The 15747-nt window shown below is 35.8% G+C and overlaps 1 protein-coding gene across 1 annotated transcript in view; it reads left to right on the plus strand.

Moving 5' to 3' along the window:
- The first annotated feature begins 2406 nt into the window (after positions 1 to 2406).
- cdk6 (cyclin dependent kinase 6) overlaps positions 2407 to 15747 on the plus strand; it is an 81718-nt gene continuing 68377 nt past the window's right edge. The window contains exons 1-3 of the mRNA XM_056480289.1: positions 2407 to 2814; positions 4106 to 4437; positions 13498 to 13633. Coding sequence (XP_056336264.1) covers positions 4214 to 4437; positions 13498 to 13633 — 360 coding nt within the window. The 5' untranslated portion in view covers positions 2407 to 2814; positions 4106 to 4213. The remainder of the gene's footprint in view (positions 2815 to 4105; positions 4438 to 13497; positions 13634 to 15747) is intronic.

Genomic DNA, 15747 nt, shown 5'->3' on the forward strand with positions numbered 1-15747 from the left:
CCCACTGCGCCACCCGCTTCTGGATTACTTATGTAGTGTTTAACATGCAATATTAATCCACATTTTCAGATCCACAAATTTTCCATGAATTGAAAAAAGCTTGTTGTAAGAGGAGTGAGTAATAAGCATCACATGTAACATGAACCAATAATAGATGTGGTAACGTAATAGTTCATTCGTAATAATTCAAACTATTCTTTAAACCAGTGTTTCCCAACCCTGTTCCTGGAGGCACACCAACAGAACATTTTTTGGATGTCTCCCTTATCTCACCCATTCACTTCAGGTTTTGGAGTCTCTTCTAATCTTCTGGTGAGTTGATTCAGGTGTGTTGGATTAGGGAGAGCTTGAAAATGTGTACTGTTGGTGTGCCTTCGGGAACAGGGTTGGGAAACAATGCTTTAAACTACACCTAAATTTTACCTCCAAAACTACACTGTAAAAAATATCCGTTAATTAGACTTTTTTCGTATTTTGTGATTCCTGTTTTTATTTTTTTATTTTCCCCATTTATTTATGCTTTTGAATGGCGTCATGTGACCTAGATCTTATATGAAACAACTTTTAACCTTGAAAAGTTAGAAAAAGTGACTTTTATTAACATTTTTAACAGTTTAAAGTTATATATATATTGTCTGGGTTGGTATTGTATATTATGCTTCAAAAACCTTGTAATAAACTGCCAGTACATTTTCTGTTATTTTACATACTTATTTCTATCTATATCATTTCATATACATTATATTATTTTAAACAACTAAAATATCAATAAAAGTCACTTTGTTAAACTGTAACGTTGAATTTTCAACATCAAAAGTCGACAGAGCAGAGATCAACGTCCCATATTGCAATTATGTGTACTTTTACTTTCCCTTGAGTACATATTTAGTGCTGTATCGGTACTTTCACTCCACTACTTTCCTTCAACCTGCAGTCACTACTTTATTTTTTCTTGTCTATGTGGATCAGAAAAATCAGTCCTGTGATTCCTGTCCAATCAAATCACACATATTATGTAAATCGCCTCATAACGAACTACCTCAAGACATGAGGGATTTATAATTGCAGCAAACTGTTTGGAAGCATTAACAGTGTCCAAGAAGATGTGCAGAATCTTTACACGCATTGACCCAGAGACTGTTTAGATGCATGTCATTGATGAGAAGATGACGGATGTTTACTGTATGATGACCAAAATGGCCTTAAACACCAGGCAGGCACAAGACGTCAACATGACATCAGATTTACGTTGTACTCCAGTATTGAGGGGGTGTTGCATTTAGTTTGGAAATGAAAATCGAAATGAAAGTCCAACGTCCAACCTAAAACCAACCAAATAACAACAGCTAATGATGTTACAGCTTGACGTTGTGTGGACGTTACCACTCTGACATCTATCAGATGTTGGACTTTGGTTGCCATACCTGATGAATAAATATCAGTATTTGATGTCAATATGATGTTGGTTTAAGATGTTGGCTCGACAAAGGATTTTGGTCACTTTCTAACAACCTAAAATCGACCAAATATCAACGTCATTTGACATCAGAATAACGTCCTTAGACGCTGGCTAGACGTTGAATTTTGATCACCTGACATCATAACCTAAATCTAACCTAATATTAACGTCTTATGACGTTCTGTGCCTGCTGGGCAATAACTAAATGCACTACAGAATTTTACGTTTACACACACACACACACATGCACAACTTACATGTAAATGCATCAGCTTTTTAAAGCATTATACTCAATACTCACTACTCTTGAGTACTTTTGAAAGATCTACTTTTTACTCATACTTTGAGTAATATTCACAACAGATATTCTTACTCTACTTGCACTACATTTTTAGACAAGTAATGGTACTTTTTACTTGGGTATTATTTTTCTGTTCTCTTTCCACCACTGATGATTACTTCTATTGTCAACATTTCCCTCTGTTAATTCAATCCCATGCAAACCATGCCAGCAACTACAAATCCTCTAACCAGGTAGTTGAACCAACACAATTTCTTCATGTTATCCCATCACAAAACGCTTAAGTTGACTTAATGGTTTACAAATTTAAGTGGACTAAACATAAAACAAATAAATTGGCAAAAGACCAAGAAATGTGTTGTTTCAGCTCATTTTAAATAAGTAGTTTGAACAAGCAGCAGTAACATTTACAAGTGACGCTCACGATTCAATGAGTGCACTTATTGATGATTATTAATCTTCACAAAACTTTCCATTAGCACAAGCCTTCGCGTCCAATAACCTTCCGCGTCCCGGCTCTATCTCTCTCTTTCTATCCCCCCGGTGTGATCCCGTTTTGACACCGAGACAAAAACAAAAAAGCAGTATGAATGGTGTGGGGATCGAGCAGGCAGGGGGAAAGCAAGAGGAGGCGGTGAGTCTTTGTAGTCTGCGAGGAATGCGGAAACGCTCCTGCTCTGTGTCAAACTGCTCTGAAGGGGGTCAAGCCACATTCAGCCAGCGTGGGAAAGCGAGGAGGGGACCGAACACACACACACACACGCCGCGTATTCCTGCAAAACATCCAGGGGGAGCGGATCGATGAAAATCACTCGCTTTTTTGCATGCATGCATTCTGCTCTACTCAAGACGGGCTGATCGGACGATCTTTCACTTGATCCGTTGTGCTGTTTGGTGCTGCCGGAGATGGGGATTAATCGCGCGTGCACCATCCGACTACCTGTGTGGCCCGTGGCGCGGACGCTGCATGAGCTGTGATGCGTGTGGAGACGCAGGGAAAGTTGCTGAAGTTTATGAATGACGCGACTCTCCGGGCGGAATAAGCACCAACCGGGTAACTATACTGACCATTCACGTGTTTTTGCTTTTTTTTGCGTGGGTTGTTAGAGTTGCGCGTTCACGTGGATGGGAATAATGTAGGCACTTTTGGTTGCGTTTATGGATATGCGCACTGCTAAAACAATGCAATCAGTAGACAACCACGTGCTCATGGCAGTGTGGCACAAAGAGGAGCAGGGGTTGTCAGGAAACTGAGCCGTTTGGGTTTTATTGACAATGTGGGGCATGTTTTATATTTATAAGTTGGTTTTGAGAGAGTTATGATGTCGGAAGAGTATTTTTGGCATATCCCGTGATGTCTCTATAGATTAACCAGGCGAATATGTTGAGTTATTTAGAAAATAAATAGGCCTAATAGTAATAATAATAATAAATAATAATTTATTAAACTTTTTATTACCACTTTACATTACAACTTTTAACTTTTGGTTGTTGTCAAATTTATTTATATATTATCACAGGCTGATATTTAAATACTAATATATTTAATTTAAATTATTTTGGGAATTAAAATAAAATAATTAACAACTTCAACAAGGTGGTATTACTGTGCTGAAGCTGTGAACTATTGTTTTATTTATGTTTTGTATTCTGTATGTTTTTTATTTACAGTTGTTTAAAGTTGGGAATTAATATATTTTCAAAAATGTCAGTGTGGTCTAACCAAGATTGCAGGAAGCCATTTTGTTGAAAAATAAGCTATAAAAAAAGGAAATGATGTCACAGAGGTCCCATGTAGACCCCACTGATCTAGAACAGACCATCATAATTGAGTCAATTGTCTTTTTTAATCTTGATAAGTTGTTAATCTTAATAAGAAAACACTTATTTATATATATATATATATATATATATATATATATATATATATATATATATATATATATATATATATATATATATATATATATATTAACGTGTAATTTTGCTTGGTGGTTGCACCACTTGACATATTAGCCCAAGATGCTTTGCATGTCATATAAAATGTATGAAATATGAATACAAAGCCTGAAAGCACGTGTGCTTTAACAAGAACTTTTAATGATTTCAGGACATCATCATTTCTCATATTCTCCCACATACTTTATTACCGTGTACTCCAGATGTTGATATATTAACAAGCCTATCTTTGGTATTTGGCTATAAAAGCGGCGGAGTTAGCTTTGTGTATGTTGTCTTTATGATTTAAGCACTATGTATGTTATCTTCAAGCCCTAGATAAGATTTGATTTAGCTCTGATCACATTTGTGTTTACCTCTGCCTCTTTTGTGCTCGCGCTCTACAGGCAGTGCACGTGCCAGCGCCGCGCTCCCAATAATGCCTTTGTGAAATATCCGCGCGCGCTCGTCACGTTTCGGGATTCCCCGCAGATCCTCGCTGTGAAAAAAAAAACATGGACAAAGAGAGCTCGACCCAGCAATATGAGCCGGTGGCTGAGATCGGCGAAGGTGCATATGGAAAGGTGTACAAGGCTCGGGATTTGAAGAACGGGGGCCGGTTTGTGGCCCTGAAAAGAGTCCGGGTGCAGACTGAGGAAGAGGGAATGCCGCTGTCCACTATCCGCGAGGTGGCGGTGCTGAGGCAGCTCGAATCCTTTGAGCATCCAAATGTTGTCAGGTAAAAAAAAAAACATAATAAACGGGGGAATGTTGGTCCTGTTGATTAAGTATGTGTTTTTGATGATTTTACACGTTTTAGGTTTGTTTATAGATGATAATTCTTCTTGCAGTTATAGACATCATGACATAAATTATAAAGGATTACATTACAAATAGCCTGTTAACACAGTACAGGCAATCACATTTGAACCATCAAAACTAGCATATTTGTTATGGTTTTGAATATGTTTTGTGACACATTCCATTAGGATTTATCGTAGAGACCAATAGACCCAAAGGACCATTATGGCTTTCATTAAAACCAATAGTTTCCACTTTAAGCATCAAAACTAGTACATTTTAATGTTTACTAATGTGTTTTCTTACATATTTCATCGATTTATCGTAGCGACCCAAATGACCATCATGGTTTCAGTTATAACCAATACAATTTCCATTTTAATGCTTAAAATCAGTACTCTTTATAGAATTCTAATGTGTTTTGTTACATATTCCTTTGGGAATTATTGTAGAGACCAGTAAAGACCCAAATGACCATTATGGCTTCCATTAAAACCAATACAGTTCCCATTTTAACCATCAAAACCAGTACATTTGAATGCTTTCTAATGTTTTGTTACATATTCTATTGGGAATTATTGTAGAGACCCAAATTATCATTATGGTTTCCATTTAAATAATTTTAATTTCAACTATCAAACCAGTACTATTTAATGAATTCTATTGGGTTTTGTCGTGTATTTCATTGGGAATCATGTGGTGACCAGTAGAGACCCAAATTATCATTATAGTTTCCAATAAATCCAATACAATTTTCATTTTATCAATCAAAACCAGTACTTTTTAATGAATTCCAATATGTTTTGTTTCATATTCCACTGTGAGTTCTTGTAGAGACCCAAATGACCATTATAGTTTCATTAAAACCAATACAATTTCCATTTTAACCATCAAAACCAGTACTTTTTAATGAATTCTAATGTGTCATATTCCTTTAGGATTTATTGGTTTTTGGCATGCCACCAATAAAAGACAAACAAATAACCCATAGAGACTCAAAGAACCATTTTGTTTCACATTAAAATTGATAAAATTTTTCTATTATAAACATAAAAACTCCTGCAAATCCTATGATGACTTTCATAGGATTGCAGAAAGACAACTATCACATTATAATGTTATTTATAGTCAACCTAGTGCTAAAAGAACTGAGGCTAAATGCTGGTGTTTTTAAAAAAAGCCTGATGCTATAATGAAAACAACATTATTCCTCATATCGCAAGTTTCATTTCCTGCACCTTTCTCCGGCCCTCAATATTTTTAATACGACTGCTGACATATCCTTTTCCTGATATCAGAGGTTATTAAACATAAAATCCTGTCCCCGTCAGTCATTAAAAATGTTTGGGCATGTTACGTTCACTTCTAATCTGCAGGAGATCTGAGAAATGTTGGCAGCCATAAAACATTCCACAAAAAAAAAGCTTTCCTAAAATGATCTATAATATGTACAGCTATAGGCATCATGAGCTGTTTGGTGAACAATTAGTACAGACACAAGTCACGCCTGTGATTTCCTGCCACATCATTTCAAACTCATCGACCCCTGTTGAAGGGACGTCCCCTAAGATCTTCGAGAAACTTAAAACGCTTCTTTTAGTTGAAGATAACTGCATAAATTGGGTGAATTTGCCTCCATAGACGGATTTTGTTGTACCACACAGTTTTCAGTTACTGAAATAACTCAAGTGCAGAGAGCTTATTATTCAAATCTTAGTAATCCAATAGAAAATGTGATTCTACATCATGTCATATTGCGTTATAGTGGCTGCCATACTAAATCACTCACAAACAAATACAGATCTCCACAAAAAAGCTGACCGTTTTGTATTAATACTTTTTAAAAACTGCTTGGAAATGCACATAAATAGTTTATAATAATAAAATAACTAACATTTCAACTCTATACACTAGAGATGTTCATTACAAAGTTGGTCTTGTTTACAAGTGAAATATAACTGCTAAAATCATAATCTAGATCAGGCTAGATCTTGAAATTGTAAACTGTCATATTGCACAATTTTCCTACGTGTTGCTTCCTTGCTAGAAAGCAAAAATATCACAATTTCCACACAGATGTTGAGAATGACAATAGCAATTGATTAGAATAGAGCAGCAAGTCGTTTTCAGATATAACTGCTGTTTTCAGCTAATAAATGGCAATTTTTTTACACAACAACATATAAATGGATTTCAGAAAGTTGTACCAGTATCATCTTTGTGTAACCTACAATAACTTTTTAAGCATTATGTTTATAAATCAGTCTATCGACATTAGCAAGTACAACCAAAACAACAATGGTGGACTACAGGGCTGCAGTTTCTTTACAAAGTGACATGACCAACTACTGATCTGGCAAGCATAATACAGTCCTCCTAGTTGTTTTTGTGGGTCATTTATATGCAAAACATTTAAAGAATGCAAATAAATAAAAAAATTGTGCTATATAAATGCACGCTCAATGCATTAATGTTAATGCCTTTATCCAAGGTGATTTATGCTTACTTAAAATAATTAAAGGTTATTTTATCGTGAGCATGTGCTATATTGATGACAGGATATGTAGCTATACCTGTTAATCACCGATCAATCTCATTTAACCATCAAAACCGGTATATTTGTAATGCTTTCAAGTGTGTTTTGTGACGCATTCTATTAGGATTTAAGGTAGAGTCCATTAGAGATCCAAAGGACTGTCATGGTTTTTATTAAAACCAATGTAGTTTCTATTTTAACCATCTAAACCAGTACATTTGAATGGTTTCTAATGTGTTTTATTACATATTCCATTGAGACTTATTGTAGAGACCCAAATGACCCTCATGGTTTCAGTTATAACAATACAATTTCCATTTTAACAATCAATATCAGTACTTTTTAATGAATTCTGATGTGTTTTGTTGCATATTCCATTGGGAATTATTGTAGAGACCAGTAAAGATTAAAATGACCATTATGATTTCCATTAAAACTAATGCAGTTTTCACTTTAATAATCAAAACTAGTGCATTTTAAGGGTTTTTAATGTGTTTTGTTACATATTGCATTGGGAATTATCGTAGCGACCCAAATGACCATCATAGTTTCTATTAAAACCAATACAATTGCCATTTTAACGTTAACACCAGTACTTTTTAATTAATTCTAATGTGCTTTCTTATATATTCCATTGGGAATAATAGCAGAGACCCAAATGATCATTATGGTTTCCATTAAATCCATTACAATGTCCATTTCAACTATCAAATCCAGTACCTTTTAATGAATTCTACTGTGTCATTATACTCCTTTAGCAAGTAGGTTGAGTTGGTTAAAAATAAGGCATATATCTCTGAGCGGTGTTTGGATTCAGGATTACAAAGTCTACCAACAACAGATATGTGGATCCCCATTGTTTTGGTAATCACTTTGACAAATGCAAATGATACCATTGACGCATGCACCTTTCAGGCAATTCACCTTTGCTTGTCAACTGCAAGCGATAGCTATTGTTGACCTTTATTTCCAGATGTGAAACCATTGATGCGCAAATGTCTGTGAGCAGTCTGCTTTCTTTTCTGACTGCAAATAGATGCATTTTAATTCCCCATTGTCCGTGTCTGGCATCAAGGCTGTCTTGTATTGTTTTGGTAATGTGTTGATATTTTTAGCTTGCTGGCTTATGAATGTCAGAGTTGGTTGGTAGATGGAAAATCTTGTTTTGAGATCATTGGTGTCCCTGTAAGGGAAGTTGTTGCAGCTAATAGATTAATGGCTTGGTTTGAAGGACTTGGTTCATTCAATTGATGGCAGAACTCACGTCATTGGCTGACCTAGCTCAAGGCCTCAACCTTGCCTTACAGCATTGTGCACCAGAAGCTGCCTGACCGTAAAAAGTCTGAATTGCAAACGTATGTCGTTCAAGGACTTTAAATAGTCTGTCTATTTGTTAATATGCAAATTGCTTTACATATGAACTCAAAGGAAGTCAAACGAAGATCATGTCATCATTTATCCAAAGAGCATCTTGAGATTTAATGGAAGAATGTGAGTGGTGTCACAAATTTACATATTTGATTAGTTAAAGGGGCCTATTATGCAAAAAATACCATTTATAAGGGGCTGTGTGGCAACAGTGTGTAAATATAGCCAGCCTCCAACGGTGAAAATTAATCACACTTGATAGAAACACTTTAAATGTCATTCTCCCTTTGAGATCAAAGGTGGAAACCCCTACCTATTAGTGGTTATCTCTCCTTCATTAGATTAAACAGCCCTGAGTGAGAAGCAGCTGTTCGTCATTTGATATTTCACCTGCTAAAGTTAATACCATTGACTAAAGCCCAGTTTACACTAATACCTTTTAGTTTCAAAACGCATACGTTACGTCTTCTGTCCAAACTCCCCTGGAGTTTTCGAGCCCTGAAAATGGAGCATTTTAAAAACACTGAAGAGGCCATTTTGGTTTGAAAATGCTGCTGCTCCGTGTCAGTGTGGATGGGGGAACATCTAAAAATGGAGCCATGGCTGCAGACATTCGCCTCTGATTGGGGCTTCAAAGTTTAATCCTGCATCCTTTCCTTGTAAGTTCTTTGCAAAGACTTTGCAAGTTTGATATGGAAAACAAACTCACGAGGACACGTCGGGTAAATCTTCAAAGAAAACAGTGTGCTTTATTACGTCATTCATAAAATGAAAACATGATATAAGGAACTGCTTATTTCCTTCTTGCCTATTTATTGTTGAGGCGTCATGTAACTACATATTTATATACGTCATCTTCACTGTATGCATATTTATAACAAAATAGAGCCTATAACAAAACTGCCTCCTTTCATTTTCAGTAAAAAATACAAAACATACCCTGTTTCTTTTGCTGAATATCAGTTTTAATGATCAATAATAGCCTTTATAAACATGTAGCATAAAAAAAAGTTTGTACAATATAGGAAATAAAGGCAAGCAGTCAGTCGAATGTGCAGAATCAGTGTACGTGTTTACATAAATTAATATCTTTGCGCTCAGCCAAAACATGTTACCTGAGATCAAGTAATAACAAAAAGTCAGTAGATGGAGAAAAGATTAATTAAATATCATGTTTGACAAATATAGTGAGATTAGATCCAGTGGTATATCCTTGATTAACTGTATGACGTGCACTGCTCTCACCTGGGGAGGTGTGCTCAAAGCATCCACTGACTGCCTGGAGCTCAGACGTCTGCTAACGCTGCAGCGCATGTCAGAGTGTGTGTGTTGTCACGTGATGTGCGTTTTCAGCGGTATAGTGTGGACTGAGATCTTTTCAGAAACTCTAGATAAAACGTCAGTGTGTACATAGATCGTTTTTGTTCTAAAACGCAGTTTTAAAGCTAAAGCATATTGGTGGAAACGGGGCCTAATGGGCATTTTAAATGGGGAGTTTTAAGATGCATAGACTTTGTTAGATAGAGTTTGCAGCACCGTCCTCTTTTGAAAACAGCACAATCTCATTTGAATTTAAAGCGACAGTCACCTTGTAAAAAAGGCCATAATTTGTCCCCTTTAATAAGAATTACTGTATAATCTGAAATATTTCTCTTTTTTTAACATCATAACAGTTTATATTCTTTTATTGGGGTTGCAGACTTTTGAATCCCATTGCGTTTGTATTTAAGAAATAAAGTATACATATTTTTGTAGAACTCCAAGGGGGAAAAGAAGTCAATGCAAGAAAATAGGTTTAAATGAAACACTGGTAATAATGGATGTGAGGGGCTTAAGAATTCTATAGGGCCGTGTGTTTGGAAAGTGCAGGCAACCTCTCAGTGCTTATAATGAGAATATTATTCATGCCATATGTTTTGTTGGTTAAGAGGCTTCATTGTGGAGGCTCAATCTGGATTCCAGCAGAAGCGTTTCCTGGAGAAGTTCAGTGCATGATGTCATGGGATCGGGTAACGGTACCGTGAAAGATTCTTTTGGTAGATTAAGGATATTTGACTTAGTCTTTCATTAAAAGTCAGGGATAATTCATTATCTTCAAGCGACGTCAGGCAATTAGAGAGTGTGCCTTGCAGAACAAGCAGAAATTGTAGTGCTTTGGCATTGTTGCATTGGTATGAAGACATGTTTTGCCTTGAGGAAAGTCACAGGCCATGTTCCCACTTATACATTTTTCCGTCTGCACTTCTTTTTATGCAACAAAAGCATATCTTTTTATAAACAGCAGCAGTGTTGACTGTGAAAGGCTTTCGTAAATGATGATGCATTTTTAGTCATGTGACCAATTCTGCTTAAATGGTGGAGGACTCTGAACTGCAGTTTGTTTTTGGTTGCTCTCCATTTGGACACCATTTTTACAGATTGATGTCACTTTATAGATACTCTAGATTGTTTTTCTTCAAAGGACACATAATATTTACTTGGGGCAGTTGTTTTATCACCTTTCCTTTCATGCATTTGCTACAGTCAAGCCCGAAATGATTTATACCCCAGTTAAGCCTGAAATGATTAATTTCTGGGGTATGAATATTTTATGTCACATTTAGAGGGCCTGTATTTTTTTTATTGGTCTTGCACACTTTTGAATCCCTTTGTATTTGTATTCACTACATTGATGTAGTGTTGTCACGATTCTGGAATTCGGTACCAATCAATACTGAAATAAAAAATAAAAAACGTCCATTTCCCACAAACATTTGAGCACTGTTGAGAATGTCCTTAAACAGTGCTGATTTGCCATTGTGTTCACGAGCTTAGCTGAAATTATTGTAATCAGTTCACCGAAGTCATCGCTGTTTACTGAGTGTAACCACAGTTACAGGGACACTGGAGCGTTTCAAAATCACGTCAATCAGCTGGTTTGCCTATGAGCTGACATACAAGCGATCCGCTGATGATATACCGACTTCCAGTATTGTGACAACTCTACTTTGATGCAAGCAGCTTTACACACTGTAAAAAACAGTTAGTTAATTAAAAGTGAGTAAACTTGTTCGGTTCAGTTGACATAACCTATTTTTTTAAATTCAGGGGTATGAATAATTTCAGATTCGACGGTACTTACTATAACATACTCCTGTGCTAAATGTAGCAACAATTCCATTTACTGACTGTCCATTAAAAAAACTATGCTTTTCCTCGATATATTGCTGTGACATTTTAAATAGCTGGAAAGTGCGTAAAAGGCAGGTGGAAATGATAAAGCGCAAAGTGTGTTTTGTCTTAACGCATGCTCATTTAAAGGAATTTTTAATCATTTCAGTGTGGATGGACAACTTTTAGGAAACAATTAAGAATGATTGGGCGGACACAAAAACATTTTGTCTTTATTGCTCTTAGAAACTTTAAACATGTACTAGCCAGCAGCTAGCTCTCTGCAATTCTAACATGGTCGCCCACTGAAGCTAAGCAGGGCTGCTTCTGGTCAGTACCTGGATGGGAGACCATATGGAAAAGCTAGGTTGCTGCCGGAAGTGGTGTTAGTGAGGCCAGCAGGGGGTGCTCAACCTGTGGTCTATGTGGGTCCTAACGCCCCAGTATAGTTAAGGGTATAGTATTTTTATAGGTACAGTGAGCATCGTCTTTCGGATGAGACGTTAAACCGAGGTCTTGACTCTCTGTGGTCGTTAAAAATCCTATGGCACCCCTCGTAAAGAGTAATCCTAGGATGTCCTTCGAAACAAAGTGGGGGTTTAACCCCATCATCCTGGCCAAATTTGCCCTCTGTCCATCATGGCTTCTTTAGCATCCCCATATTAACATATTATATTATAACATATTATATTAAAACATAATTGGCTTCATCATTCTGTCTCCTCTACCAATCAGCTGGTGTGTGGTGTGTGGTCTGGCGCAATATGGCTGCCGTCACATCATCCAGGTGGATGCTGCTGAGGAGATTTCCCCCAAAAATGTGTAAAGCACTTTGAGTGTCCAGAAAAGCGCTATATAAATGTAAGGAATTATTATTATTATTGTTATTATTATTATTATTATTAAAGAAATCAAAACCAAACATACAAAAAAATTTTAAATAAAAAATAATGTTAATAATAAAATTACAAACATATAAATAAATGCATGTACACATGCATACAATATGAAGGTATCAAAACAATGGTGTATCGAAAGCAGGTGATACAAGATACAAGTTACACAGAAAATTTTTAGACAAAGACAGGGTTTTCAAATTAATCAGGATTAGTGTAGACATAACCTTAGCTTGTTTTACTTATAAGACTTCATCTATGTTTAACTCTTATTTACAAATTAAATTGTAAAATCTACCTAAAGTAAGCCCCTGATATACTCACAGTAATTATTATTTTTTTGTTCTTTTCTAAGGGGTAAAAATGTGCTAGAAATACTTGTGCCACATTATACTGCTAACGACATTTGTTTGAATAAGTAAAATATGTACTGTGCTCATTCCTGTTAAAAACAAAGTAAACATATAACATGAATGACAGCAGTGAGAAAACAGCAGTTAAGAAAGCATCTGATAATTGAATTTGAAGTCATGTCACATTTGTTATATGCAATGCTTTATAGAATTGACTACTTTGATACAAGCAGCTTTACGCACTGTAAAAAACAATTAGTTACTTAAAAGTGAGTAAAACCGATGTAACTTTGAACTGTTTAGTTGACATAACTCAATATTTTTTGAATTATGCACATATTTCATTTACTTACTAATTTTAAGGTAACTGGTTTACTCAAGTTTTAAAGTAAAGTCGACTAATCGCTTTCTACCTGTGGAATTAAACATGAAAAAAAATAGTGTCAGTGTTACTTTGAGTTACAATTTTTGTCAGTAAACCTTAAATAATGACCTTTTACCAGTAGAATTCTACAGATTTTTAGTTTTCTTTGAAAAGCTGTTTCAAACTCAAGTTTATTTGGAAAATGATCTTTCGGTCTTTTCTGGCCCTAATTCACACATGAACTTGTCAAAACTGATGCTAAACACTTAACAGACATGACTCACACAGCTTTTAATGAAAGTGTTCTTGATTGTGCCTTTCCCTCATCCAGGTTGTTTGACGTATGCACAGTTTCCAGGACTGACCGAGAAACCAAACTAACTTTGGTCTTTGAACATGTGGACCAGGATCTAACTACATATTTGGAGAAAGCACCTGATCCGGGAGTGCCACCTGAAACCATAAAGGTACCATCACACCAGCATATTCATCTCAGCATTTAAAGTCATCCAAAGAAGCTGTAAACTGATGACTTTAGCCCACAACATTTATAGTTCAAGGTCAAAGTGAAATCAAATTAAATTTACTTTTTAAAATACATATTTACTGTAAATCCTGTTTTAAATGTTAATAAATAGTTATAAATATCAGGTCCGCCCAGCAACAAATTCTCTCATACATTAAACACCCATATAGACATGAGCTCAATAATATGTTTGTGATGCAATGCATATCACCCATCATGTTTAAATAAAAATGAATGTCAGCAGCATTTTAGCTGATTGTGCAGTCATCTCATCTAATCTCTGCTGGAGGAGCTCAGGTAACTCCTTTAGAAACAATGCTCATGATCAGGTGAAGAAAAGCTGAATTGTCACATTTTCCTGATGGTTTGGAAAAGGTGACCAAATGAGCTCTGTTTCAAAGCTGCAGTGCACTTTTAGAAAAATGACTCACAAATAACATTACAGCTATTTTGCGAGGATGTTTACTTTCTACATCACTAAAGTTTATATTTGGGCATTCCCTTTTTAATATCAAATTACAGAAGTAATATAAAATTAAAACAACACTCTGCTTTTATTTTGAAAATAGGCTAATTTTACAACTCCTCTAGAGATAAGCAGTTGAAATTTGCCATTTTTTGAATCCATTCAGCCATTCTCCGGGAACACTTTTAGCTTAGCTTAGCATAGATCATTGAATTTAATTAGACCATTAGCATCAAAAATGAGCAAGGACTTTCAATAATTTCCTTATTTAAAGCTTGTCTCTTCTGTAGTTACGTGGTGTACTAATATTGACAAATCATATTGGTGGAAGATAGCTGATTTTCAAGAAAATACAACAATTCATAGGAAAATTATCGAAATCTTTGGTAATGTTTTAGCAAAATGCTAATGGTTTAATCTGATTCAGAGATCCATACTAGCAGGCACAGAATGTCAACATAACATTAGATTGACTGTGTACCTCAACGTTGTGGGGACGTTGCATTTTGTTTGGAAATGTAATTCGGGTTGATGTCAGAACCCAACAACAGAGCGACGTTAATGTCCAGCGTCCAACCTAAAATCAACCAAATATCCATGTCTAATTATTTTTGATGTTGTGTAAACGTTACCACTATGACGTCTATCAGACGTTGGATTTTGGTTGCCATACCAAACGTCAGTATTTGATGTCAAAATGACGTTAGTTTAAGATGTTGGCTGGACGTTGGATTTTTGTCACTTTTCAACACAACCTAAAATCATCCAAATATCAAAGTCTAATGATGTTACAGCTTGATGTTGTGTGGACATTACCACTATGACGTCTATCAGACGTTGGATTTTGGTTGCCAAATCTAATGAATAAATGTTAGTATTTGAAGTAAATATGACGCTGGATGTTGGATTTTAGTCACTTTCCAACACAACCTAAAAGCAAGCAAATATCAACGTCTAATGATGTTACAGCTTGACATTGTGTGGACGTTACCACTGACATTTTGGTTGCCATACCTAAAAAATAAATGCCAGTATTTGACTTCAATATATAGCTTTGGTTTAAGATGTTGGCTCAACGTTGGATTTTGGTCACTTTCCAACACAACCTAAAATCAACCAAATATCAATGTCTAATGATGTTACAGCTTGACATTGTGTGGGTATTACCACTATGACGTCTATCAGACGTTAGATTTTGGTTGCCATACCTGAAAAATAAATGCCAGTATTTTACGTCAATATGACGTTGGTTTAAGATGTTGGCTGGACGTTGGATTTTGGTCACTTTCCAACACAACCTTAAATCAACCAAATATCAACGCCTAATGATTTTACAGCTTGACATTGTGTGGACATTACCACTATGACGTCTATCAGACGTTGGATTTTGGTTGCCAAACCTAACTAATAAATGTCAGTATTTGACATCAATATGGCGTTGGTTTAAGATGTTAGCTGTACGTTGGATTTTGGTCCCTTTCCAACTCAACCTAAAATCAACCAAATATAATTTGACGTCGTCATTGGACGTTGTCCTTAGATGCTGACTGGACATTGAATTTTGGTCACCTAATGTCACAACTTAATTC

Source organism: Danio aesculapii, chromosome 19, assembly GCF_903798145.1.
Source record: "Danio aesculapii chromosome 19, fDanAes4.1, whole genome shotgun sequence".
Lineage (NCBI taxonomy): Eukaryota > Metazoa > Chordata > Actinopteri > Cypriniformes > Danionidae > Danio > Danio aesculapii.